This window comes from Typopeltis vanoorti, chromosome 13 (assembly GCF_054136105.1).
Source record: "Typopeltis vanoorti isolate ZY-2024b chromosome 13, IOZ_Tvanoo_1.0, whole genome shotgun sequence".
Classification (NCBI taxonomy): Eukaryota; Metazoa; Arthropoda; class Arachnida; order Uropygi; family Thelyphonidae; genus Typopeltis; species Typopeltis vanoorti.
Window position 1 is genome coordinate 31,091,763 of NC_143561.1, and position 27,904 is coordinate 31,119,666.

The 27,904-nt window shown below is 37.6% G+C and overlaps 1 protein-coding gene and 1 non-coding gene across 3 annotated transcripts in view; one reads left to right on the forward strand and one right to left on the reverse strand.

Moving 5' to 3' along the window:
- The window catches only part of LOC150100027 (protein disulfide-isomerase A4-like), a 193,690-nt gene that overhangs the window by 155,477 nt on the left and 10,309 nt on the right, over positions 1-27,904 (reverse strand). For both annotated transcript variants that reach the window (XM_090403155.1, XM_090403156.1), the window contains one exon: positions 26,900-27,035. In XM_090403155.1, coding sequence (XP_090259281.1) covers positions 26,900-27,035 — 136 coding nt within the window. The remainder of the gene's footprint in view (positions 1-26,899; positions 27,036-27,904) is intronic.
- TRNAT-UGU (transfer RNA threonine (anticodon UGU)) lies at positions 4,082-4,154 on the forward strand. The gene has a single exon. It is a non-coding gene; the product is annotated as a tRNA-Thr (tRNA).

Consider the following 27,904-nt stretch of genomic DNA (forward strand, 5'->3'; position numbering starts at 1 on the left):
TGGTTAAGTTGTTGGAGAAGCTTGTGAGAACTAGAATCCAGAGTTGGGTTGACAACAATGGTATAATCTTTGATGGACAGCATGGATTTGCTAAAGGGAGGTCGTGTTTTAGTAATCTACTTATTACAATAAAGTGACTGCTTCCTTGGACAGAGGAGAGGGATACACAGTAATATACTTGGATTTCGCAAAAGCTTTTGATAGAGTGCCTCATGATAAGTTGACAGTCAAACTAGAGCAGATGGGGTTGGATATTAGATTAGTGCATTGGATTGGAGACTGGCTATCTGATAGGTATCAACAAGTTGTGTATGGGGGTGCAATATCCAGGAAAAGGAAAGTCACTAGTGGAGTGCCTCAGGGATCTGTTTTAGGGCCATTACTATTTAACTTGTATATTAATGATATTGGCGAAGATTTGGATGGAGATATTCAGTTGTTTGCAGATGATGCAAAGTTGGGACGAACCATAAAGAGTAGTGAAGATGTTGTGGCCTTGCAAGAAGACTTGAATAAATTGAGTGATTGGGCAAGCAAATGGGGATGTGAGTTCAATGTTGCAAAATGTAAGGTTTTAAAATTTGGAAAACAAAGATGGGATGCAGAATTTATGCTTGGTAAGAATATATTGTTGGAAGTAGAGGAAATAAGAGATCTGGGAGTGATAGTGGATAAGGATCTAAAATTTAGGGGTCACATCGCCAAAATTGTGAAGACAACACAAAGACTTCTGGGAATGATGAGGAGGACACTGACGTGTAGAAGTAGGGAGATTCTTGTTCCATTGTATAAGGCTTTGATTAGGCCACACATGGACTATTGTGCCCAGATTTGGTCACCTGGTTTTCAGAAGGATGAAGAGATGTTGGAAAGGGTCCAAAGGCGACTGACTAAGGTAGTTTCTGACCTCTGGAATGTCGAGTATGAGGAAAGATTGAAAAGATGTAATTTGCAGAGACTAGTGGAGAGAAGGAAGAGGGGAGATATGATAGAGACCTACAAGTTGGTAAGGGGTTGCTATAGGATCAATGGTGGAGAAGTTCTACAGCGAATAGTGGGAGATCAGGGGAGAACCAGAGGTCATCCCTGGAAACTGTATAAAGAGGGTGTGAGTAGGGGAGTGAGAGGCAGGTTTTTTTCGTGCAGAGTTGTGAATGATTGGAATGCCTTGCCTGAGAGTGTGGTGTCTGCAAGGAGTTTGAATGTGTTTAAGACCCGGTATGATGAGATGTGTGTGAGATAAAAGGACCTCCTAGATGAGTCTTTGACTCCATGAGGTCTTGTTTAATAATAATAATAATAATAACATACATGCAGCAGAATGCATTTTAACATATTTTCAGCAGTAACAACCTAGAAATAAAATTGCTAACCTTTGAGCTCATTAGACATTCAGAATAAACAGACACCTGGTCATTTTAAAAATATAAAAATACTTAGAAATAATAACTTCCATACTTAAAAAAATAATTTCCAACTAATATAGATATAATGCTTGAAGATGACCAAACTTCTAACTTCCTACTAAACTTCCTTAGCTCACTATGCTAAAGTTAGGCATATTGGAGTGAAAAGATCACAAGCTGTGTACCATATTGCTGGAACTGTACTCTTAAGAAATTTATGAAGAAAGGAATTTGGGAGTGTTAGTGGAACAGGAAGTTAAAGTTTAGAGAACAAACTGTAAAAGTGGCTAAAGCAGCATATCAGATTGTTAAATCTGGAATGAAAGGTTCAATTTGTTATTGAACATTTCATTCAGGATTTTACTAGGATCTAAAAACTCTAAAAAGGAAACGCTTGTACATAGGTGTAAGTGAAAACTTTAATGTATTACTATTTTATTAATGGAATTTTGTAAGTGATAAATTGTAAACTGTCTTAGAAATAATATACCAGAGTCTAAAAGATCTTAGTGAAAGTTACTTTAGAAGGAGAAAATAAGTCCACTTTAGCCTAATCAGTTTCTCAATATAACCCCTGGGCATCGATATGCGAAGTCCGAGCATTTCGGGGAGAAGCGTGGGGGGGAGAGTGTGCAAAAAAAAAAGGAGTTAAGTGTCTTGAGCAACCAGTGACGTAGTTGGGAGAGCGAACTAGGGGATATATGAGGATTTTCCAGCGAATATAGCCCGCTCTTAGTCCTCTGTTCTTGGTGGGTTCCGATGGAAGCAGTTCGTGGCGACGACGACTAGAAGGAAGTTCAACGATGACTACAAAGTCAGGTAGCGATCCGCTTCAAGCATAGCAACAGCACAGCCATGCAAGCCAGCGGAGACTGCAGCCTTATGCCAAGTCGTACGTGCCTATCTGTCGAAGCGGTGTCGTTAAAGTTATAGGAATAGCGGTGATTCGTGATCGTAATCACAGGTGGTAAGAAGTCGGAGGAAGTTATAGATAGCAGACCTAGGAACCTAACCGAAAGGAATCAGCAAAGATTGAGATTATGCCCACGTGGTCGGTAAAGTAGAAACTTTTATTGTCTTTTGTACTGAGAGCAGGACTAGAGCGAGTGAAAGTGCTAACCGCGTATGTGATAGGACTTTTTTATGACTGTCTGGACTATAGTGTTTTACTTTGTAGCTAGATGTTGTATTTCCAGAAGTTCATTGTTATTAAGTTATGCCCATAATAGAATTTTGGTATATTGTAGTCTAATCTGGGAAGTTGAAGGAATGTTCATTTATATAACTGTGATGAGTTAACGAGAATTAGATTAATTGATCTGTTGGAAATATATTAAGTGACTACTTAGTTATAATCAGATAAATTGTCTGAGAAATTTTGAGATATCCTTTTAAGAACAAGTTATTATATGTATGAAGCTAAATTTTGATCTCTGTGTACAATACCTTAGTGTAAAATAAATGTTTTGCTTTCTATACCTAAGAAACTTGCCCGATTTCTCACGCCAATGTACCACTTGCTAAAATTAGAACCTGTGTAAATTCAAGTGCGGGAGGGGGGGGGGGGGAATTTGGTTACAACTGCTGATTAAGGAATAAACTAATAGGGTATAAATAAATAATAGATTCTAAGGTCGTGTGATTATCTGCGTGTTAACTCTCTGATAGGAATATCCTTCTTGTATAGGAATCAAGATGGCGCAGCTGTATTAACAAAATTTTATTTTTTAATACAGCTTTTGTCTTTAAAATTTGTCATTTTAAACTGAACCTTATTCTCATGATTACACCTAATTTCATTGCTATCTTTTAATGTTCTGGACCTAAATAATTCTTCATTAGATTTGTTCAAAGAGCTTGCACAATCTGTTAGTAAATGTGCAGCTTTTGTACTAAGAGCCAAATCCCAACACAACAGACCAGCTATAGCCTTCCTAAGCATAAAAAGAAAACAGAGGAAGTTTGCATAATCAAGTTGATGCTGAGTTTGTACCTCAACTTCTTGTCTTCTGTGCCTGATTCTCCTCTGTCTGTTAAGAAAACTTTTAGATCCTTTTATTATCTCGATATGGTTTACTCCAATTGTTCTTGGGTGACCTTCTAACTGTTGTTCTGCATCACCTTGGTCAATTACCAACTTAACGCTTGATATTTGGGATGTCTTATATTGATCATTCTCATTGGAGGTAGAAGCCTTTTCAGAATTAATTTGATTGTTAGTGGAACCCTCACTAGCTCCGTTATTCTGCACTACGTTACTTTCACATTTCATTCCTTCTCTATGTGAGTCTTCATTTTTATCTCTGCAATGAAAATTTTGACTCATTCTACCAAATCGTTTTCTTCCTATAAGAAATATCTCATTTTGTGAGTAGTCACATGGAAACTTGTATTTTTCTAGAGAGTCATTTCCAAAAATTACATGAACGTGTGGGCGAGATGTCCTAGGTAGGACCAACGACTAATGCCTAACACACATATTAAACTCTGGTAAATATACCTTCAAGAATACTGATTTTGACACACGGATGGTAGACGTACGTCGACACTCTGGATAACCATATAGGCTTTCTAAAATAAAAGATGTTATGCCTCACATGGGGCCTTATCCTCTCAAAATAATCCGCTGTAATAATAGAGGCCTGTATCTATTTATAGAGGCCTGTATTCTGTTTGCTTTCATAGCTCAGTGGTTAGAGCACTGGTCTTGTAAACCAGGGGTCGTGAGTTCGATCCTCACTGGGGGCTGCGCGCAATTTTTTTTGCCAGCCTGGTTGGCCGAGTGGTTAGCGTATCCGCTCTCCAGCCAAAAGGCTGCGGGTTCGAATCCCGCCGTGGGCATGGATGTTTGTGATTGTCTGTGGAAATACTAGTGGTGGTGGTCATCAGTAGATGGCGTTGGCGTAGTTAATGGATTGAGTGGTGGACACAGAGTTGTACAGCAGGTGCCCTCCCTCGATGAGTCTTTGAACTCCCTGGAGGTGTCAAATAATAATAATAATAATAATAATAATAATCTAAGTGCTTTACAGTGCTTACCACAGATAATTCCCTTTAATGTCAACTCTGGGGACTGGTAATGGTTCCTCTGACCCTCTTTCCAAGCTCTGTTTGCATACATGTGGGAATGTATGCAAACAGAGATGAAGATCCTCTGCTGGATCTTCGCTTGTTATTGAAGCAATTGTGAGCAAAATGCCCAGGCTTGCCGCAACTGAAGCATTTAGGAGGTTCTCTTCTGTCTTTTCCTTCTCTTTCCAGTCTCATAGGAGAGTTTGATGTATTCTGATTAGTCACTTCAGCCAGTTTCTTCATTACTGTATCCAACCAGTCAAACAGGGGTTGTTGCAGTTTTTCACTATCTCAGCAGTCCGATCGACTTGGGGGGCAGGGAGTTCAGAGGTTTTTGTGGATACTGGGTTAAAACAGCGTCAAGGCGCTCCATGACTGGTTGTTGTAAGCATTCGACCTCTCTCTGAACTATCGATTGGACCTCTTTTATATCCAACACTCCACCTGTTATTTGATTTGTGTTGATGGAATCAGTTTTATCTCCCTCACATCTATCAAAATTCTTATGCCTCTCCCTTTTCTTGTGAGATTCTTTCTCTGGCTTGGAGTTATTATTAGAATACCCTTCCTTATTAATTAGGTTTACATAGCCAGTAGCAGATGCAGGACCAAGGTCACCAGGCATTTGCTCTTTATCTCTCATTGCATTTAGGCACTCCTCTAAGTTAGTTACTTTCTTTTTGTAGGCTGTTTCTCTGAGCTCTTGCTTCACTCCCAGCTTCAACTGGTGAAAGATCGCCCATCCCAGATGAGGCTTATCTTCGTTAGATACTTGCAAGGTGTGAGCGAGGCTCAATAACCTGTGATAAAAGTCGGTCACGTTCTCTTGGTCTTTTTGCGCCATTCTCTGTAATTTCCATAAGTTTGGACCAAGGCTTCTTAACCTAGAAAACTGAGAGATGAGGACTTCCTTGAATTTTACATAGTCTAGTGTTTCCTTAAGTATGGGGGAAGAATAGAGGAAATTCTTAGCCTTCCCACCAACTTACTACACAACAAGATCAAAAGTTGGAAGTCCATCTCCACCTCCCTGCCTTCCTCAACTACTCGACGTAGCTAAAAAAGCTAAAAACATTGTCATTCTCCTCTCCAGAAAACTGTAGAATAACCTGTTGAGGGTTGATGATCCTGAAGAACTCGCAATCCTCCATTCCCGGGCTTGAAGGTTGATTCATGCTTGTATATAAGTTTACAAATTTACTATCTTAATTTCACACACAAGTACTGCTAATTCTAAATTTGTTACTAAGAAAAACCGCCTGATCTCAAGCCAAAACCTGCTCACCTTAATTCACAGTTTTGATTAATTAATTGCATGAATTAAATTCTGCTGGCTGCACCATTGTTAAATATTTGTATGTCCTACCTTATTGACCTTTATAAATCTTATCTATAGTTCTTTCGTCTTTCTACCAATTGTTCTGCTGTTCCTGTTCCAGCCGCTAATATACAATGCTTAGTCTTAATTAGAGCCGATTTCTATCAGACACCATTCTTTCTAATGGATCACGTGTACTATTCTTGCAGACAAAGAGAATGCTCCAGACGAGAGCCAAATCCTTCTATTGTTGTAGATCCGGAGTTTGCTCCTTTTCGGAATCAAGAAAATTTTATTTGTTAATACAGCTGCGCCATCTTGATTCCTATACAAGAAGGATATTCCTATCAGAGAGTTAACACGCAGATAATCACACGACCTTAGAATCTATTATTTATTTATACCCTATTAGTTTATTCCTTAATCAGCAGTCGTAACCAAATCCCCCCCCCCTGCACTTGAATTTACACAGGTTCTAATTTTAGCAAGCGGTACATTGGCGTGAGAAATCGGGCAAGTTTCTTAGGTATAGAAAACAAAACATTTATTTTACACTAAGGTATTGTACACAGAGATCAAAATTTAGCTTCATACATATAATAACTTGTTCTTAAAAGGATATCTCAAAATTTCTCAGACAATTTATCTGATTATAACTAAGTAGTCACTTAATATATTTCCAACAGATCAATTAATCTAATTCTCGTTAACTTATCACAGTTATATAAATGAACATTCCTTCAACTTCCCAGATTAGACTACAATATACCAAAATTCTATTATGGGCATAACTTAATAACAATGAACTTCTGGAAATACAACATCTAGCTACAAAGTAAAACACTATAGTCCAGACAGTCATAAAAAAGTCCTATCACATACACGGTTAGCACTTTCACTTGCTCTAGTCCTGCTCTCAGTACAAAAGACAATAAAAGTTTCTACTTTACCGACCATGTGGGCATAATCTCAATCTTTGCTGATTCCTTTCGGTTAGGTTCCTAGGTGTGCTATCTATAACTTCCTCCGACTTCTTACCACCTGTGATTACGATCACGAATCACCGCTATTCCTATAACTTTAACGACACCGCTTCGACAGATAGGCACGTACGACTCGGCATAAGGCTGCGGTCGCCACTGGCTGCATGGCTGTGCCGTTGCTACGCTTGAAGCGGATCGCTACCTGACTTTGTAGCCATCGTTGACCTTCCTTCTAGTCATCGTTGCCACGAACTGCTTTCATCGGAACCCACTTTTGAGGGAGAGAGACACTACCAAGAACAGAGGACTAAGAGCGGGCTATATTCGCTGGAAAATCCTCATATATCCCCTAGTTTGCTCTCCCAACTACGTCACTGATTGCTCAAGACAGCTAACTCCTTTTTTTTTTTGCACACTCCCCCCCCCACGCTTCTCCCCAAAATGCTCGGACTTCGCATTGCGATGCCCCGGGTTTATATTGAAAAGCTGATTAGGCTAAAGTGGACTTGGCTTAAATTTTCTCCTTCTAAAGTAACTTTCACTAAGATCTTTTAGACTCTGGTATATTATTTCTAAGACAGTTTACAATTTATTCCTTACAAAATTTCGTTAATAAAATATTAATACATTAAAGTTTTCACTTACACCTATGTACATGCATTTCATTTTTATAGAGTTTTTAGATCCTAGTAAAATCCTGAATGAAATGTTCAATAACAAATTGAACCTTTCATTCCAGATTTAACAAGATTACTTGATTACAGAAGAATACCCTGATGAACAGATAAAAGTAAGTTATTATATCTTTTTATAGCCTTGGTAAGACCCCATCTTGACTACTGTGAGCAAATCTGGTCACATGGGTTTCTTGGGAATGAAGTGGGGGGGGGGGGGGAGAAGATCCAGAGGCAAGCGACCAAGAAGATGGTAGTAGGTCTATGGAATGAACCTTATGAGGACTGGTTGAAGTTCTGTGGGTTACAGAAATTGGTTAAAAGGCCTTAGAGAAGGGTGATATGATTGAGACATAGAAATTACTGAAAGGTTTTCACAAGATTAATACAGAGGAAATTTTTCAGAACAGGTCTGGTGGCAGGAGAACTAGGGACCTAGTTCTCCTGGAGACTGATCTAGAGTATAGTTAAGAGGGTCAGGACTAGATCTTTTTGCTTGGAGAGTAGTAAATGAGTGGAATAGGTTACCAGAGACTGTTGTGGGTGCCATGACTATGAATGAGTTCAAAGCAAAGTATTATAGATACTAGACTAACGTTGCATAGTGCTCAACATGATGTTAAGGGCTCCCTCGATGAATCTATGGACTCCAAGGAGTAGCCCATAATCATCATCTTCCTGTTTATAGTGCTTTTATCCTGCTTAGTGTATACTAGTAGCAAGGCTTATACGTTGGTTAGACATAACTGGTAATTAGTTTACGGAATTAACAACGCAAATTAAGTATATTAATTAAAAGTAACTTTAATGAATCACTTCTATATTTCGGCAACGTCACATTGCCATCTTCAGGAACATAAAGATATGGTATGTGCACTCAGGAACTAACACAAAGCAAATGAGGAAGAAAGCAAGAAACTAATATTGTTCCTGAAGTCCTAATGGTGCCCTCTTGCGGGCTAATTTGGTAGTCTTGGCAGTTGGGCTGAAGTTCTCATAATGAAAGTCTCCCAAATTTGGGGCAGTTTCATGCACCCAAATTTGTTGAGGTTAGGAACGTTTTTTAGAGCTGCTGAAGATTCTTTGAATAATCTTTCGTATTTAAACTTGCTGCGATGAATTATTTTTGTTTTCTTCCAACGAATTTTATGGTGGGTATCTAAGGCATGGTCTGCCAGCCCAGAGCGGCTGTACTGGTGAAACCGGATGTAGTCTTGGTATTCTGAAATCCTGATATTTGTTGTTCTGCCTGTTTGGCCAAAGTAGGACAATTTGCAGCTTAAAGGGACCTGGTATACACCAGGTAGGTCTAGGGGAAGTGGTTGGTCTTTGGTAGAGCGGATAAGGGATGCCAACTTTTTGTATGGTCTGTAACAGGAAGGAAGGTCATATTTTTTGAGGATATTGGTTATTTTTTCAGAGGTGCCCTGGATGTAGGGGATGGTGATAGACTTGGTGTAATCTTTATTGTGGAGGGGGGGAGGGAGGTTGTGGTTTACAGGTTTTAGTATTTTTTGGATTTTTTGGGGGTTATAGCAATTGGCTAAGAAAGTGTTGAGGATGTGGTTTAGTTCAATAGTCAGGGCCTTGTCATCTGAGCAGATTAATTTTGGCAATTCGTTTGGCAAGGAAAGTTCTACAAACAGATAGAGGGGACAGCCATGGGTTCACCACTTTCCCCACCCTTGGCCAATTTCTTTATGGAGACATTTGAAGAGAAAGCCTTAAACTCCGCCCCACAAAAACCCACTATTTGGCTTCGTTATGTGGATGATGTGTTTGCTATTTGGCCACATGGCTCAGACGCACTCCACTCCTTCCTAACACACTTAAACAACCAACACCCCAGAGTCCAGTTCACCTTAGAAAAAGAGGAAAACAACACCCTCCCCTTCCTAAACACTTTAATCACCCACCAGCTTAACGGATCTTTGGTTTTCTCTGTTTACAGAAAACCCACCCATACTGGCCGATACATTCACCAGCAATCCCCCCCCCCCTCACAACAATATGGGGTGATAAAAACACTATATAACAGGGCAAAATTAATCTGCTCAGATGACAAGGCTCTGACTATTGAACTAAACCACATCCTCAACACTTTCTTAGCCAATGGCTATAACCCCAAAAAAATCCAAAAAATACTAAAACCTGTAAACCACAACCCCCCCTCCCCCCCCCCCTCCACAATAAAGATTACACCAAGTCTATCACCATCCCCTACATCCAGGGCACCTCTGAAAAAATAACCAATATCCTCAAAAAATATGACCTTACTTCCTGTTACAGACCATACAAAAAGTTGGCATCCCTTATCCACTCTACCAAAGACCAACCACTTCCCCTAGACCTACCTGGTGTATACCAGGTCCCTTGCAGCTGCAAATTGTCCTACTTTGGCCAAACAGGCAGAACAACAAATATCAGGATTTCAGAACACCAAGACTACATCCGGTTTCACCAGTACAGCCGCTCTGGGCTGGCAGACCATGCCTTAGATACCCACCATAAAATTCGTTGGAAGAAAACAAAAATAATTCATCGCAGCAAGTTTAAATACGAAAGATTATTCAAAGAATCTTCAGCAGCTCTAAAAAACGTTCCTAACCTCAACAAATTTGGGTGCATGAAACTGCCCCAAATTTGGGAGACTTTCATTATGAGAACTTCAGCCCAACTGCCAAGACTACCAAATTAGCCCGCAAGAGGGCACCATTAGGACTTTAGGAACAATATTAGTTTCTTGCTTTCTTCCTCATTTGCTTTGTGTTAGTTCCTGAGTGCACATACCATATCTTTATGTTCCTGAAGATGGCAATGTGACGTTGCCGAAATATAGAAGTGATTCATTAAAGTTACCTTTAATTAATATACTTAATTTGCGTTGTTAATTCCGTAAACTAATTACCAGTTATGCTTAGTGTATAGGGTCTGCTATGATTATGCAACTGTGGAAACCCCAACTGGCTTGTTGCAGAGTCTGGTATTGGTGGGGGGGGAGGCAATTTTTTATGACTAGAAGTTCACTGAGCCTGCCTGTTCTGGGGGATGAAAACCAGAATTTCTGGGTTAAAAAAACCCTACCTCTGTATGAGACCAGCTAACTCACCTTTAGTCGAAAGAGACCACACAGATAAAGCTTCCTCACATCTTGGACAGGAATCGAACCCAGGTCTTTCCAACCAAAGGGCTTCATCCACACTGACTGAACTACAGAAGCACTTTAGTAGCCTGTAATAATAAAAATAATTACTGCTCTAACATGAGCAAACTTTTAGAGCAAATGCTTGTGTGTGTGTGTGTGTGCGCGCGTGCGTGCACAGGCTGCTTGGAAAGAAGCCAATAGGATGTAGGACCTCCTTTGGCTACGATGACTGCAGCAATCCCATAGAGCATACTTTCCACAAGCATATGATAGCACTCCATGGGAATTCTGGAACATTCTTCCTGTAGGCATGAAACGAGGTCCTGGACTGTTGTGGGGCAGACGTCTCGACTTTGCCCAGTGCTCCAATCACAGATGTTCAATAGAGTTGAGATCAGAGCTATGTGGTGGCCAGTCAAGTGTGGTGACAATCATGTCCACAAACCACACAGTTACAGCAGCAGCAGCCTCATGATAAGATACATCGTCTTGTTGAAAGAGACAATGGTCAATTCTGTAGAAATGCCACAAAATAGAAAGCATTGCATTGTCCAGAATGTTTAGATACCTCTCAGAGTTAAACATACATGGTACTACAAACAAAGGTCTGAGGCCAAACCAGGAAAAACAGGACTCCATCATCACACTGTCACCTCCAAATTTCATAGCTGGGGTTACGCACTTTGGTAAGAGACATTCACTAGGCATCTGCCATACTCATTCATTTGCTCAGTAGACAGTGTAGCATGATTCGTCGTAATCTATAACACAACTTTCCAAGCTTCCATGTCCCACTATACCTATTCTTTGCACCACTGAGGACAATTCAACATGTTGATTCGGGTAATATGGGTCTTGAATATTGCCATACAATGAAGCTCATGTTGTGAGCCTCACTTATGAATTTTTTTGTGCAGGTTTGCATCAAGCCGATGGCTAGAACTCTGCATTTAACGTGTCACCTGATGAATAGCAGTTTTTACATATCAAAAAATATTATACTTTATAGCACCTTACGCTCACATTCAGCGAGTGTGGTGGGTCATCCACTGGGGGTTGCACTTGTAGTTGATTCTCATCTTCTACGGTATCACTGATTTTTGACCTAGGATGGCCCAATTTGTCAATAAGTTGCCAAACAGATAAGCCTGCAACATGGCATCCTATCACATCCTATCAACCCATTTCTGAATGCAAGTCCTAACCAACATTTCAAAAATCTTCACCACCACTTCTGAGATACTGATTGGCCGATAGCTGGATTGCATCGGTCTTACTACCACTGTACAATGGGATTGCCATACATTCTTTCCACTCCTGTGGAATCTTCCCTGTTCTGAGTCTCAAATTATATAGCCTGGTCAAGGGAATAGCAAATAGCAGTTCAGTTGAACACTCTTTCAGCATCTGTGCTATAGTACCAACTGAATAAGAATTCTGCAATAGGAAACGATAGGATATCAACACGGATGCTAAAAGAGTGTTCTGACTGTTATAACACTCAGAATCGGTTTTTAGTGTCATTCATAATTATAAATTCTGTACTAAAAATAACTGAGTTTCACTATCTTAATATCTGGAATCTTCATCAGGGTTCAGATACCGGTTTACATAATACAAAGAAGTAAATGGAATAGCAATACAAAAATCATTAATAACATAAACTGGTAAAAAAAAAAATTTTAAAAATGAGTTGCATGTTGTTAATGCTATGTTTGCCATCAGCTTTCTTATATTAATTTCAAATGATTGCTACATAACTGAGGTCTGAAATCAAATCAGAGACTTTATGCCTGATTTATTAGTGGAAATTGCCTTTTTTAAGACCACAATGGTGGTCATGAGGTCAAGAGATTCCATTTGCCTGATTTATTAGTTGAAATTGCCTTTTTTAAGTATAACACAATGGTAGTCACGAGGTCAATAGATTCCATCTGCTTGATTTATTAGTCGAAATTGTCTTTTTTAAGTATAACACAATGGCGCACAAGGTCAACCATACAGGCATTGACTAGTGTGACTAAGCGAGCACACTAAAATGAAGTGGCATTAATTGGCATAGACTTTTCAAAAATGATTCTATGTCAAAAGTGCAATATGTATTCATGGCCGAGTGTAAGAGATGTGTTTTCAGAGAGAGAGAGAGAGAGAGAGAGAAGGAATGAACGAGAGATGAGAGAAAGTATGGATCTGTCAGAAGTGTGATATATTATGAGGCAATGAATATGAAACTGACTGAAAAGATAGAAGATGGCATAAATGAAAGAAAAAGAAATGAAACAAAAGCTAAAGAAACTGAGGGAGTGAAAGCATGCAAGAATGTAGAAGCAAAAATTAGCAATAAGGGAATGAAAGAAAGTATGAAAGAGGAAACAAAAGTAAAGTGTGGCAGAACGAGAGGTAGCGAGACCACTGGAGTGACAGAGAATGAAATTGTTGGAATGCAAGACTGAATGAAACAGTTACTGAAAAAGAAAAATGATTTGAGGAATATGCAGAGTGATGTTAGACATCTAGTGGAAACTAACAAAAGTGTACACGAAAGAAAAAAAAAGAATAAAAGAGGTTATGAGTGATTCCATAGTTAGAGGACTAGTTACTGAGAGAGTCCATAAGGTCTGCTATCCAGGAGGGAGAATGAGTAGGATAATTAAAGTGCTGGACATCAGGAAGAAACAAGCAAGAGAGTCAATTGTGATTGTGGGTACAAATATCTAAGTGGACATATGGAGGATGCAAGGGTGAATATCAGGGGGCTATTGAGAAGAGTGAAATATAACAGTGTAGTAGGAAAGGTTGTCAGCATATTGCTGAGGTATGACGATGATGAGTTGCGATGGAGAGTCAAAAGGATGAATGGTATGCTAGAGAAGCTGTGTGAGAAGGGAGTACAGTTTATGGATGTATGGCATGTGTTTGAGGGAAGAATGAAATTACACAGGCATGATGGGTTGCATTTAAATGGCTTTGGAGTGAGTGCACTGGAAAAAGTTTTGCTGGATGGAAGTACAGTGTGCATGTGATACATGCAAGAGGATCAGAAGAAAGAGATGAAGGGAAAAATCAGGAGAGTGGTACTGAAGAGACAGAAGTGCTTGGCAGTGGAAACAGTAGTAGTGTGACAGATGAAGACAGAATGGGAATGCAAGAGGAACAGAGAAATGTGGGAGGGAGGGAGACCAGGAGGACAGGGAGACATGGCATAGGGAGAGTGGATGTTGAAAGTGGCAGTGAATATGTGAATAAAAATGGAATATATTGCAATGTGGGTGGGGAAGTTGAGACTGAGCAGATATATGTGGTAAGTGCTGATAAAGGTGATTGGACAGGTGTAGTAGGGAAATCACAACCAACAAGTGGCTTGGATAGGACTAGTTATAGACCTAAAAATGAATTACCGCATTTACAAATGCCAGAAGTATCAGAAATAAGGGAGATGTAATATTTCATTGCCTGAGTTCATTCGCCTCAAAATCATTGGAATAAGTGAAACATGGTTGAATATCAGGAATAGAAATGGAAGGATACAGTATTTTTCATGAGGATAGAAAGGACAAGAAAGGGGTGAGGAATATAATTCTCTGATGATAGCAGAGAATTATGTCCACATAAGATAGACATGAAAGAGGGAAATAGTGGCAATGGTTATGAGGCAGTGTGGTGTAACATGGAGGTTAACAGGAAGACATTAATTGGATGTTGTTATAGGCCTGGGAATGTGGAGGGTGGTGATGAAGAAATGTACAAACAACGTGGATTAGTGAACAAAGGAAAGGTAATTATTATGGGTGATTTTAATTATAGCGGTATAGATTGAAATGAAGAGATAGCATTTGGGAATAAGGAAAATGAATTTCTTGAGACATAACTATCTCAGGCAGCACATGAAGGAAGGCACGCAAGAATGAGAGTTCTAGATTTGATCATTTCATCAGAGGATGTAATTGGGACAGGATTTTCACACTTTCCTCTAGCTGGTGAAAGTGATCACCTGAGTTGTGGCTAGCCATATACAGACTTTTGTGAGAAAAGGATATATGTGGAATTATAAGGCTAGTGATTATGACAAGCTTAGAAGAGAGCTTGAAGCTATAACATGGAATGAGGAATTGAGTGGTAAGGAAGTAAGTGCTGCATAGGAACTAACAAAGAAATACATAACAGCATCAATGGTTGAATGTATTCTGCAGGCCAAAAGACTGAATGAGGTAGATGTGAAATGGATGAATGAGGGGTTTAAACATGAAATCTGAAAGAAGATACTTTGGATGAAGTACAAAAGGAATAATAGTAATAATCAGTTACATGAAGAATATAAAGACCAAGCAAGGAGAGTGACTCAGAAGTGCAGTATCAGCAGAAACTGACAAATCAGGTGAAGAAAAACGCGAGAGTTTTTAGATATGTGGCAAGCAAAAGGAAGAATGATCATGGTAAGATGATGATGTTAATGGATGAAAGGGGTGGAATGGTAACTGCTGCAGAAGGCATTCTTGAGGTATTCAGTGATCAATTTATAAGGGTGTTTCATCCTGATCAGGAAGGAATCGTGAGGAACTTATGTATAGATATCATAGGAGGGATGGCTTAGTTGTGAGTGAGTGAGCAGGAGGTATTTGAGGAAATAAATTTGATAGGATTTGATGACATATCATCATGCATCTTAAGGGACTTGACCATAGCACTGGCATGCCTGTTTAATAATTCTCTTGAAACAGCAGGTTCCAGGGGAGTGGAAGGAGGGTATAATTGTTCCACTGCGTAAACATGGTGATAAGGCTGCAGCTTCAAATAATGGGCCAATCTATATATCTGGAGTTGTGGTGAATGTACTGGAGAGATTGGTGAAAAGTAGGATACAGAAATGGGTTCATAACAGCAGTATTCTCTGGTTATCAGCATGGGTTTGTTAAAGGGAGATCATGTTTTACTAACTTACTTATGTACTATAACAAGGTGACAAATACCTTGGACAGGGGAGATGCATATACAGTTATGTACTTGGATTTTGCAAACTTTTGATGGACTGCCACACAACAAGTTGTTAAATAAAGTGAAACAGGTGGGATTGGATAAAAGACTTCTGAGTTGGATCAGTGACTGTCAGATAGTGTTCAGAAAGTTATATAGGGGAGTGCAGTATCCCGAAAAAGGAGAGTCACTAGTGGTATGCTGCAAGGGTCAGTTTCTATTATTATTTGAACTCTATGGAGTCCAATGACTCATCAAGGGAGAGCACCTACTCTTCAGCTGTCTCCACCACTCAATCCATCAACTACAACAAACCGCAACTACCATCATCATCTACACCAATGCCATCTATCGCAACCACCATGACTAGTATTTTCATAGACAATCACATACATCCATGCCCACAGTGGGATTCGAACCTGCAGCCTTTGGCTGGAGAGTGGATATGCTAATTGCTCAGCCAACCAGACTAGTTTTGGGACTACTGTTGTTCAGTTTAAATGTTGATGATATTAGGATGGATTTAGCTAGTGATATGCAGCTGTTTGCAGATGATGCAAAACTGAGAAGAGCAATGCAGAGTCAAGCAGATGTTAGGACCATACAAGAGGACTTGAATAGATTGCACGAATGGGCAGGTAAGTGGAACTGTCAGTTCAATGTTGCAAAGTGTAAAGTTTTGAGATTTGGTAAGCAATGATGGGATGCGAAGTATAGGAAAAACCTCGCTTAACGCGAATTCAATATGCACAATAATCAGTACGATTGGGTGAAATGATACTATTTTCTGCTTTAAGTGAGTGATCAATTAGTTAACGCGATTTTTTTACCTTAGGCGAAATTTTTTGCCACCAATCTACAGAGAGCAGAAAAGCTGGAAGTCATTAAGAGACATGAAAGTGGCGCTAGTAATACAATGATTGTGTGAGACATGGGATACAGCGAGTCTACAGTTTGGACTATATTAAATAAGAGCAAAGAATACATAGAATAAGGAAATGTTGCTACTGCTTCTTTAAGCATGCAGATCACCTGAAATAGAAGCCATTTAATGATTGCAACAGAGCATCTTCTGTCACTCTGAGGATGATAATCAAAAAAAGAATACCTTTTAGTAAAGGTCTGCGCAGTTAGCCTAGTGGCTATGCACTTCACAACCATATGCCTGGGGAAGGAGTGTCCTAGGTTCGATTCCCGTCTACGACATTGAGGAGCTTAAGGATCTTTCTCAGACAGAAGTCATAAAAATATGACTTCTGTTTATCACCTCTGGATCTGGCTTCAACTGATGAGACTTCAATAAAGTTTGAAGGTGTTCTGGGTAGTGACCCTTCCCATAATGCATAGCATTATACATGTCCGTAAGCATGACCGGAAAATTCACCGTAAACATTTTCACTGCAAGACATTTTGCATTAATTTTTGTAAATAATCAATGGATGATAAAGGGTACTATAAATTCAATAAAAAGACAATTCTTTATTAAGGTGAATGTCAGTGATACACAACATAATGAAATCATTTAAAAATTGTGCAAATTAAAAGAGATGCCGCATAAATAATTAACTTTTTGCTGCGGATCGTCACTTCAACAAATCCATCAGTAACATCGCTCATTGGAAAAAATGCTAATGCTGTGAAGCATTTAATTTTCGTGTTGAATTCAGCATCTGTTTGACAGCAAAACTTCAAACCAATGGCAACAATTTTGCGATAAAGATTTTGTGCCATATGAAATAAACAACCTGTTATAGTTGTTGATGTAAATATGTTAGAAAAAGCATTGATAGTTGCTTTCTCTAAATCAACCATTAATGTTTCGGGATCTAATGATGAACATAAGCCCTCTAAAGGTACTGAATAATCTGCTGCAAGTTACTTCTGATTTGCCAGGAAGCAAAGCTAAAAGCCACCATGGAATCCTTACAAGTCGCATGCCTGTCCCAAGCCTGGATAATGGAGGAGGATCAGTCAGATGAGTCTCGATGCTCTGACTGTAAAGAAAAAACATGATTGTTATGTGATGCAGATCAACAGCTTTCAACATGCCGGCTTAAATGTCACCCTGATCAACAAGGTCCGCAATACCAATTGAGTGATCGGGGGTTGGATCGAAAAGTGGGATACCAAAAGAAAAAAGAAACTGAAACTATCAGAACTATTATAGTAGGAACATCGAATGTACGGACACTTTGAATGGCAGGTAAACTAGAATTACTTCGTGAGGAAATGAAGAGATATCAGTGTGATATACTAGGACTGGCGGAGTTGCGATGGACATCAGCAGGAAAGATAAATAGATGCGAAGTCATATGGTCATGGCATGACACCAAGAATGAAGCAGGAGTTGGTTTCATTCTTAACAAAAAACCTAGAAAATCATATAGCAAAACCATTTAATATATCAATAGTCCAAATATATGCACCCACATCTGACAGCATAGATGAGGATATTGACTTATTTTACAAAGATCTGACAGAGACAATAGAAACAATACCAAAGCAAGATATACTAATTATTGAAGGAGATTGGAATGCTAAAGTCGGAATATGTAATGATGGTTGGGAAAGATTCATGGGAAAATATGATTTCAGAGAAAGAAATGAACGAGATTAAAAAATGTTAGAATTTGCTGTGGACCATGACATATGATCTGTAACACGATTCCAGCAAAAAGAGTGTAGAAAATGGATGTGGCGATCAAATGATGGGAAAACCAAGAACATGATTGATGTGATTATGATTAAAAGAAGATGGATAACTTCAGCACAGCAGTGTCGAACTTTTCAAGGAGCAGATATAGACTCAGATCATAGTTCAGTGATTGCAAACATCAAGTTGAAATTAAAAAATAAAATATAAACCCCATTATCAAAAATGAAGACAGCAAGAATAAGTGAAGAAGAAATAGGAAGAAGGTACAGAACAGTGTTAAAGGAGAAACTTAAAAGTGTGGACAAAGAAAAAAAATTCAAATTCAAATAATCAAAATTAAGAGTGAAAAGTAATGAAGGCGCTAGAAGATGCAGTTGAAGAAAGTACCAGAAGAAGAAAAGATCAAGAAGAAATGGATTAGACAAGAAACACTGAAGGTTAGTACAGGAGAAAAGAATATTGAAGATAAGAAAGGATAGATCAGAACAAATAGAGGACCAATATAGAAGAAAGTGTAATGAGGTGAAAAAAGCAGTCAGCCGAATAAGATGAAATGGTTAGAAGCCCAATGCAATAATATAGATCTATAAATAGTATATATATATATATATATATATATATATATATATATATATATATAGTGCTATGGAGAACATAAAATTAGGAAGGTGTACAAAATGATTAGAACCATTAATAGAAGGTGGCAACCAAAACAGATCACAGTTAAAGACGAAAGAGGCCAAGTATTGAAGAATAAAGATAAAATTATACAGCGATGGACAAGATACTGTAGTGAGTTATATGAAAAAAAAAAAGCTAGATTTAGGTAACATTGCGAAACTGACTGAAGAATTGAAGCAGGTATCACCACCAGGTAATGAGTATGATATGGAAATGCTCGATTTGTATTGTGGACCTTGTTGATCTGGGCGACGTCCGAGCTGGCATGTGGTAGCTGTTGATCACATATGCATGAGATAAAAATCATGTTTTTTTCTTTACGGTCAGAGCACTGACACTCATCTATCTGACTCTCCACCATTATCCAGGCTTGGGACTGGCATGAGACCCCCAAGGATTCCATGGCAGCTTTCTGCTTTGCTTCCTGGCAAATCAGAATTAACTTACAGCAGATTATTCAGTACCTTACGTTCATCATTAGATCCCGAAACATTAATGGTTGACTTCGAGAAAGCAACTATCAATGCTTTTTAAAATCAACAACCATAACAGGTCGATTATTTCATATGGCACAAGATCTTTATCGCAAAATTGTTGCCATTGAGTTGAAGTTACACTAACAAATAGATGCTGAATTCAACACAAAAATTAAATGCTTCATAGCATTAGCATTTTTTCCAACGAGCGATGTTACTGATGGATTTGTTGAATGACAATCCGCAACAAAAAGTTAATTTACGCAGTATCTCTTTTAATTTACACAATTTTTAAATTATTTCATTATATTATATATTGCTGACATTCACATTTGCCTTTTTAATGAATTTATAATACCCTTTATCATCCATTGATTATAATCAATGGATGATAAAGGTTATTATGAAATTTTGTAAATAATTATTTACAAAAATTAATGCAAAATGTCTTACGGTGAAAATGTTTGGGATGAATTTTCCTAGAACCGCCCGTAAGGATATGTGCTTTGCATTATGGGATACTAAGGCAAGTGATATGAAGTCATTAGCTTTTATATAAGAGTTACCCCTGTACTGAAAATACTTCAGGTGAAAACTTTGTTTGCTTGCATTTGGATAAAGGATTAAACCAAGTATATAATTTCTTTATCTTTAATTTATAATATAACTAAGTGGAAAAACTTCCAATAACATTTAAAGTTCAATATGATATTTCTGGTTAGGCGAGATATTTCCTGATGAATCTGACATCATTGACGATTGTTTTTAATAGTAATTTCTCCCTGCTTAGGTAAGTTATCAGTTGTGTATTTTTTTTTTTAAAATATATCCATATTAGTTAATCAGTAACAGTAATCAGGAATGTAATGCAAAGTTGATGTAAAAAAATCTTATTGGACAGTATCATATCTTCTGTTTTGAAAATGCACATTAATACATGATGCTTAATTTCTTAAACTTGTCAAAAGAAAGATAGCTATATTCATTTCTTCTTTGTGGCTCATGATAGTGAGATTTGATATCACTAAACAGACCATTTAAAAGCTGCATGTTCAACAGGATCATTTCGTTGAAAATTAATGATGAATAAATGACCAAAAAAATCTTGCAAGAGTCAATTAATAGACATGTGAGCAGTGACTGCAACATCAATAATCTCAGCTTCCTTTTCTGATTGTTCATTCAGCTACAATAATACCTTATTTGATAATTAATAAATTAATTTGATAAATGGGTGGCCGTTAGATAGTGTATGGAAGATCAATATTAAGAGAAAGATAAAATGATAAGCCTATTTTATTAAAAAAAAGAAAAAGAAAACTGCAATATTGACTTTTAACTTGTATTTGATTTAGTGCATCTTAGTTTAGATTTATATACAAAGGTTGTCCAAAAAGTTCTTGACCTAACAATGAAAAAACAAATTCATAATTTCAAAATTATTTTTATTTTCAAAATAATCTCCCTTAAAGACTAATACATTTATTCCAGCAATGGTCCAGCGCCATTATCCTGACCCTGTAGTGGTTCTAAGTAAGATCTTCAAAATACTCCTCTACAGCTGCAATCACCTCTTTATTCGAAGAAAAACACTGACCAGAGAGGAAGAATTTTAGTTTTGGGAAGGGACAGAAGTCAGAGGGAGCCAAATCTGGGGAATATGATGGATGTTCCAACAATTCATAGTGCAGATCCCTTAATTTTCCCATTGTCAGGACAATGTACCTGCCCACAAAGGTGGACAGGTGCATTGTCCTGATGAAAGATGATTTTTTTCTTCTGAAAACCGGGTTTTTTCTCACAAATTTTTTCGTCTAGTCTGGTTAAAAGATCGACTGGTGAGCAAATATGTAAGAAATTTCAAAAGTAAGTAAGTAAGTAAGTGTGTGTGTGTGTGTGTGTGTGTGCGTGCGCAAAGGGGGGGTGATTAAAATGAATGTTAGTGGAGTAGAGTGAAGAACGTTGACAAAAGACAGGAAAATGCATCAGTGAGACTGTTGAAGTTGTAGTAGTGGAGGGTCAGAAGAATGAAGAGTATATTAGGAAAAAAATAGTGTGCTTATAGTGGCCCTTCACAGCATAAAGCATAACCTCAAATGATTGCAGAAATCATCAGTGAGTGGTACAATGGTAGAAAAACATAAGAGATGCAAGATAAGAAAAAGAAACAGCATTTTTTTTTTTTTTTTATGGTGAATCTATCATTGAGGGATGCTTAAGAAGAGTGCAAAATCTTGTTTCTATGGTGCTAAAATTAATGACACCAGAAAGGCTATCGAGATGCAAAGACAAAGTAAAAGAGATTGTTTTGGAAGGCACTAATAATGACCTAAAAGGTGAAAACATAGTATGAGAGAGAGGATATGATGGAACTACTGAAAGATGAAAAAAAAAAAAAAAAAAAAAAAGAGTAAAGAGTACGAGTATGCTGCCAAACTGTTGCAGAGGTGAGATGAGGAGAAGGGCAAATGAATCAATGCACAGGTTGTGCAGAAGGAACGATGTGCACTTTGTAACTATGGATTTAATTATTTGACAGAAGGGAGGACTTACATAATGTTGGTGAACTGCATTAAATGGATTTGAAGTTATGTGTCTGAAGAAAGCATTCACTGAAAGTGTGGGAGTGCAAAGTACAGAAAACTAGAGCTACTTTGGGGGGGGGGGAGAGCACCTATGAGGTAAATGAGTGTAATGATGATCAAAAAAATATTGAATCTACTCTCTCAATAATGAAACTGAATGGAAAGGCAATACCAGGAGTAAAGGTAGTTGTGCGCCCAAGGGGATATTGCAGTTTTATATATACTAATGCCAGAAGCATCAAGAATGAGAGGGAGGAGTTTATCATTAGCAAGAGCAACCTCACCAAAAGTTAGTGAAATCATTGACAGTCATGATGTAGTTACAGGGAAGGTATATTAGCAAGCAAAGATAGCAAATTAGCAGGCTGAGTAATTATTATGATGCACTTCAACTATGGGATACAGACTGGAAGGAAGAAAGATCACATGGTGGGAAAGAAATGGAATTTATTCACCCTTACTAAGAGATAATTACTTGAAACAGCATGGAATAGGAGAGTTTGGGATTTGAGAATGCCCAGAACTGGAACAGCATCAGAGGATCTGTCCATAACCATAATCCATCCTCTAAAAAATTTGTTCACCCACACTGCCTCTGAATGGGAAAAGTGATTATGTGATCTTCACTAAGGAGATTGCAAACATGGAATTTTCTGTTAAAAAAAGGTATATGTGTAATTACAAAATAGGTGCTTAATACAAATTTAGGAGGTAGCTCAAAGCAACACCATGGCATAAGGATCTATAAGGGAAGGATTTTAGCATGCATGGAAATAGGATGAGATTAAGGGATGTCTAAAGAAAGCAATATCTGATTACATACTCAAGATCAGTAGGATAAATCAGGCAAGAGTCAAATGGATGAGTAGCATCATAAACCAGGGGCTGCAAAAAAAGAAAATGTTGTGGAGGGTGTGTGTATATATATATACATATATGAAGAAACATGAACAATAAGCTCATGAGCATACAAGGAAGACACAGGCAAAAAGGATGACAGCATAGTAAGGAAGGAAAAATCAGATTATGAGAGATAATTAGCCGAAAAGGCAAAACAAAATCCCAGAGGTTTCGGTATGTGGCGAGTAAAAGGAAGAATGACAGCAGTGGCACGTTTACTTATCAGGTGAGAGAAGAACATGAAATAGTTGAGTTAATGAGACCACTATGCAAAGGGTTATCACCAGGTGAAGATACTTTAGTGATAGATGTGACAAGAACTGTTGTGGGAATAGTAGTTAATGAATTGTAATTGCTTAGGATACTACAGAATCTCAATACAAATGTGGCCAGGAGATCAGAGAGAATATCAGCCTTCATATTACAAGAACATGCAAAGGAATGTGTATTGCCTCTGGCTAGGCTGTCTAACTTAAGCTACAGCTCTTTAGACCAATCAATATCTAAGGAGTGTTGGTGAAAGTATTGGAGAAGTTGATCAGCCACAAAATTCAAGGAATGGGTAAACAAGAATATGATACTCTGAGGGAGGACTGTGTGACTTCATGAATGGTAGATCATGCCATATTAATTTATTCATTTTTTTTCATAACAAAGGTGATGCTTTAGTGGTTAAATGGAATGGCTACATGATGATACCTGGATTCTGTAAAGTTGTCTGACAGGTTACCACACAGAACTCTTACACAAATTGGAAGAAATGGGGATGGATAGGAAACTGGTAACATGGATATGTGGGTGGTGAGAGAATGTGTAAAAAACAGAAATCAGAACCAGAAACAAGGCTTCACATACAACAGAGACAAATTATAAAGTACTTGTGCCAGTGTACAAAAATGGTCTACACTAATTTCTTTTTCAGATTTGAGGAATTACTGGAATGTTAAGAAACTCCAATCATTATAAGAAATAAAAAATTATCCTACATCATGCCCAATCTTGCTTCCTGAAAACCTGACACATGCGCACACCATATAACACATACACATTACATTGCTAGACTTCATGATATATCAGTGAACCATAAATGTGCAACACCACTGGTTCAAATGTTACTCACTAGTCATATTCTTAGCTTGCTTGCTATAAACTCATCTGCCCATATTATCAACCAATTTTATTTCATTCTCCTGAAGAAATGTACTATAATGAATGTGAATTTAGTAAAGATTTTAAATAATGAATTTTGTCCAACCAACAATTTCTATGTATGTAAATATATTAAACATTAATTCTAACAATGATATATTTTTCAGTACTGAGCCCAAACTGTTATGTATAAGCAGGAAAAGATGTTTTAAAAAAAAAAAAATTGGAAAAATTCCAGAATAGGATGAAATAAAAGAAATAAAATGCATATTTTGCAGTGATATATACTACAAAAACTGCATTAACAAGAATATGTGGCTATGCAAAAAAAAAAAAGTTCCCTATTAGGAAAAGCATAATATAATCAAAATTAAAGCTAAACTATGTCAAAAATGGAGAGAAGCAAGGTTTGAAACAAAAATGAGATATACTAAATCACACATTCTTAACTAACCAGTAGCCACTTAATATTCAGCTCATATTACAAGTTATTTTTTGCTTGTTTTGATTTAAGCAGCAGAGATATAGAGACTAAAAAAAAAAAAAAAGACAATAGAATACAAGAAATGGAAATAAAACTTTTAAGTGCATTATTGGCAAAAACAAGGAAAGACAGAATAAGAAATGTGGTCACAGGGAAGAGTTTAGGACTAACAAGTGTTGAAGAAATGCTTTTGATCTTGTGGTTTTGAACATTAATGAAAATGAATTTAGAAAGAATACCAAGAAGAATGTATAAAAATGAAATTTTGAAAGAAAGAGACCAAGAGGAAGACCCTGGAAAAGGTGGAGAAACCAGATAAGAGAAGATCTAGGGAAAAAAAGATTGAACTGATATAGTGTTCATGAGGAAAAATTTGGAAAAACAGAAAGAAATGGAGAGATTTGATCCACCTGGCCTGACAGTGTCTGTTGATAATAATAAATTTAGTTTAATCCTTTATCCAAGTGTGAGCAAACAAAGTTTGTGCCTGAAAGTATCTTCTGGACTGGGGTAAGGTGGTACAACACCGGGCAAGTCATTGCAAAGGTGGAGCAAGCTAACATCACTCCTATCTCAGTATCTTCCATAATGCAAAACTCATCTCCTTGCAGATATGTATAATGTTATGCATTAAGGGAAGGGCCACTAGTCTGGGTAGTGGCCCTTCCCTTAATGCATAACATTATACATATCTGCAAGGAGATGAGTTTTGCATTATGGGAGATACTGAGATAGGAGTGCTGTCAGCTTGCTCCACCTTTGCAACGAGTTGCCCGGTGTTGTACCACCTTACCCCAGTCCTGAAGATACTTCCAGGCGCAAACTTTGTTTGCTCACACTTGGATAAAGGATTAAACTAAATTTATTATAGTCTAACCAAGTGAAAAATAAACTTTCAACAGTGTCTTGAAAAGTCATCTCAGTTAACTGTTCACACACTGATGATAAACTGGTAGATGCCAGCTCATCATCAGATCACTCTGATATAACAAATCTTTCATTTGTCATCACATCCTTATTATTATTATGAAGATGATTTGAAAAGTTTTCAGCCTCGACCACAGATGGTAACACTATTGGCAAGAGATTTTTTTTTTCCAAAGTTGGTACGTCTGTCATAAGCATCCATGTGAAATTGCAAGTCATTCTATCAAATAGTTTGTTTTATGCAGCTGTCAGAAGCAAAAGTGTTGTCTGTATCCCTTGAAATGGATAAAATTGAGTATCGTGCTTTTATAAAATTCTATGTAAAGGAAGGTTTAACGGCAAAAGAAATTCATTTGAAGTTCATAAAAGCGTATGGGCGCTCTTCTCCTTCGTTTTCGACAATTAAGAAATGGGCTGCCGAATTTAAATATGGTTGTACCAGCCTAGAAGATGATCCACGTAAAGCACATCCAAAAAGTGTAACAACACACCAGAAATCATCGATCAAGTGCACGATATTGTATTGGATGACCGGCGAGTCAAAGTGAGTGAAATTGCTGAGACCATAGGCATGTCAAAACGTAGAGTATATTTTGCATGAAGAATTGCAAATGAAAAAGCTTTGCACAAGATGGGTGCCATGCTTACTGACAGCAGATCAAAAACGCTTCCATGAAAATCTCTGAACAGTGCTTGGAGTGTTTTAACAAGAATAAAATTGATTCTGTGAGTCGATTTATTACTATCGATTAGACTTTGATTCACCATTACACACCAGAATCCAAACAGCAATCAAAACAGTGGACAGAAGCTGGTTGTTCAGCACCAAAGAAGATAAAGTCGGTTCCGTCAGCAGGAAAGGTCATGGCATCGGTGTTTTGGTATGCTAAAGGCATTTGGTTTATTAATTATATTTTACTCTTGAAAAGGGTAAAACAATAACCAGGGGATATTATTCCGATCTTTTAACCAGACTAGAAGAAAAAAAATAATCTTTCATCAGGACAATGCACCTGCCCACAAAGGTGTTTTGTCAATGGAAAAATTAAGGGATTTGCACTATGAATTGTTGAAACAGCCACTCTATTCCTCAGATTTGACTCTCTCTGACTTCTATCTCTTCCCAAAACTAAAACTCTTCCTTGCTGGTCAGCGCTTTTCTTCGAATCAAGAGGTGATTGCAGCTGTAGAGGGGTATTTTGCAAATCTTACTTAGAACCACTAGAGGACAGGATAATGGTGCTGAAGCATTGCTGGAATAAATGTATTAATCTTACGGGAGATTATGTTGAAAAATAAAAATTATTTTGAAATTATAAATTCGTTTTTTCATTGTTAGGCCAAGAACTTTTCAGGCCACCTTCGTAACTTAAATATCTGCAATTAAGCACTAATATGTTATGAAGAAACAAATTAATTTTAAATAATGAATTACAAGTCCAATAAACTGGTACAGCTTATTTACAACTTACCATGGTGCATAAAACTCTACAAGAATTATGTCCTTTGATAAAACCATTAAGTCAAAATTGTCATTGGTAAGAACCAAAACATCTTCTTCTACTTTTATCTCTATATCTCCACCATCACCCTCTACTACTGGTATATCTATAACAGAACACATAGTTTAAATACTGAAATAAAGAACAAAATTTAAAAGAGATGGAAAGAAATTACCTCCACTTCTTATGTCATGACATGACAGCATACAATTAATTCTCAAAGAAATTAATTTAGTTCAGGGTGTAAGAGGAAATATTCAGTTGTTGAATGTTGTGATGAGAGGATTTGAATAGTTTGGTACTTTGGGCTGAAAAATAAGGATGTCATTTCAAATGTTCCTAAGTGTAAAGTTACGCACCCTAGTGCTTACCATATTGAAGAGCTCTGCTTTAGGAGGTGGAGGGGTAAGGAATCTGAATGGATAGGGAATTGAAGTTCAGGGAACATGCTGCAAAAGTTGTAAGAGTTACTCAGAAACTGCTGCTATAATGCAAAGAATTCTGACGTATGGATAAGGAGGTGACAATTCCACTCTATAATCACTAATTAGCCTGAACACTGGAAAGAGTGCATAAGCAAATAACTAAAACTGTTGAACTGTAGAATATTGAGATAAGGTATGAGCATACTGTAGATTTACAAAACCTTTCAGAGTAGGAACTTCTAATAAAGGGCAGTTTAATCAAGGCCTTATACAAGAACTTTATACATATAACTGAACTATAACTAAATGAACACAGTGCATCTCAAGACCACATGTTGGAAAGGATCCAGAGAAGATTCACAAAGTTTCTTTGTGAATCTTCTTTGGATCCTTTCCAACATATCCTTGCCCACCATGAAAACCTGGTGACCAAATCTGTGCACAATAATCCATGAGGCCTGATCAAGGCCTTATGTAATGTCATCATAACCTCTCTATTTCTTCATGTCAGGGTCCTCTGCATCATTGCCATTCTCTGATGCAATACCTT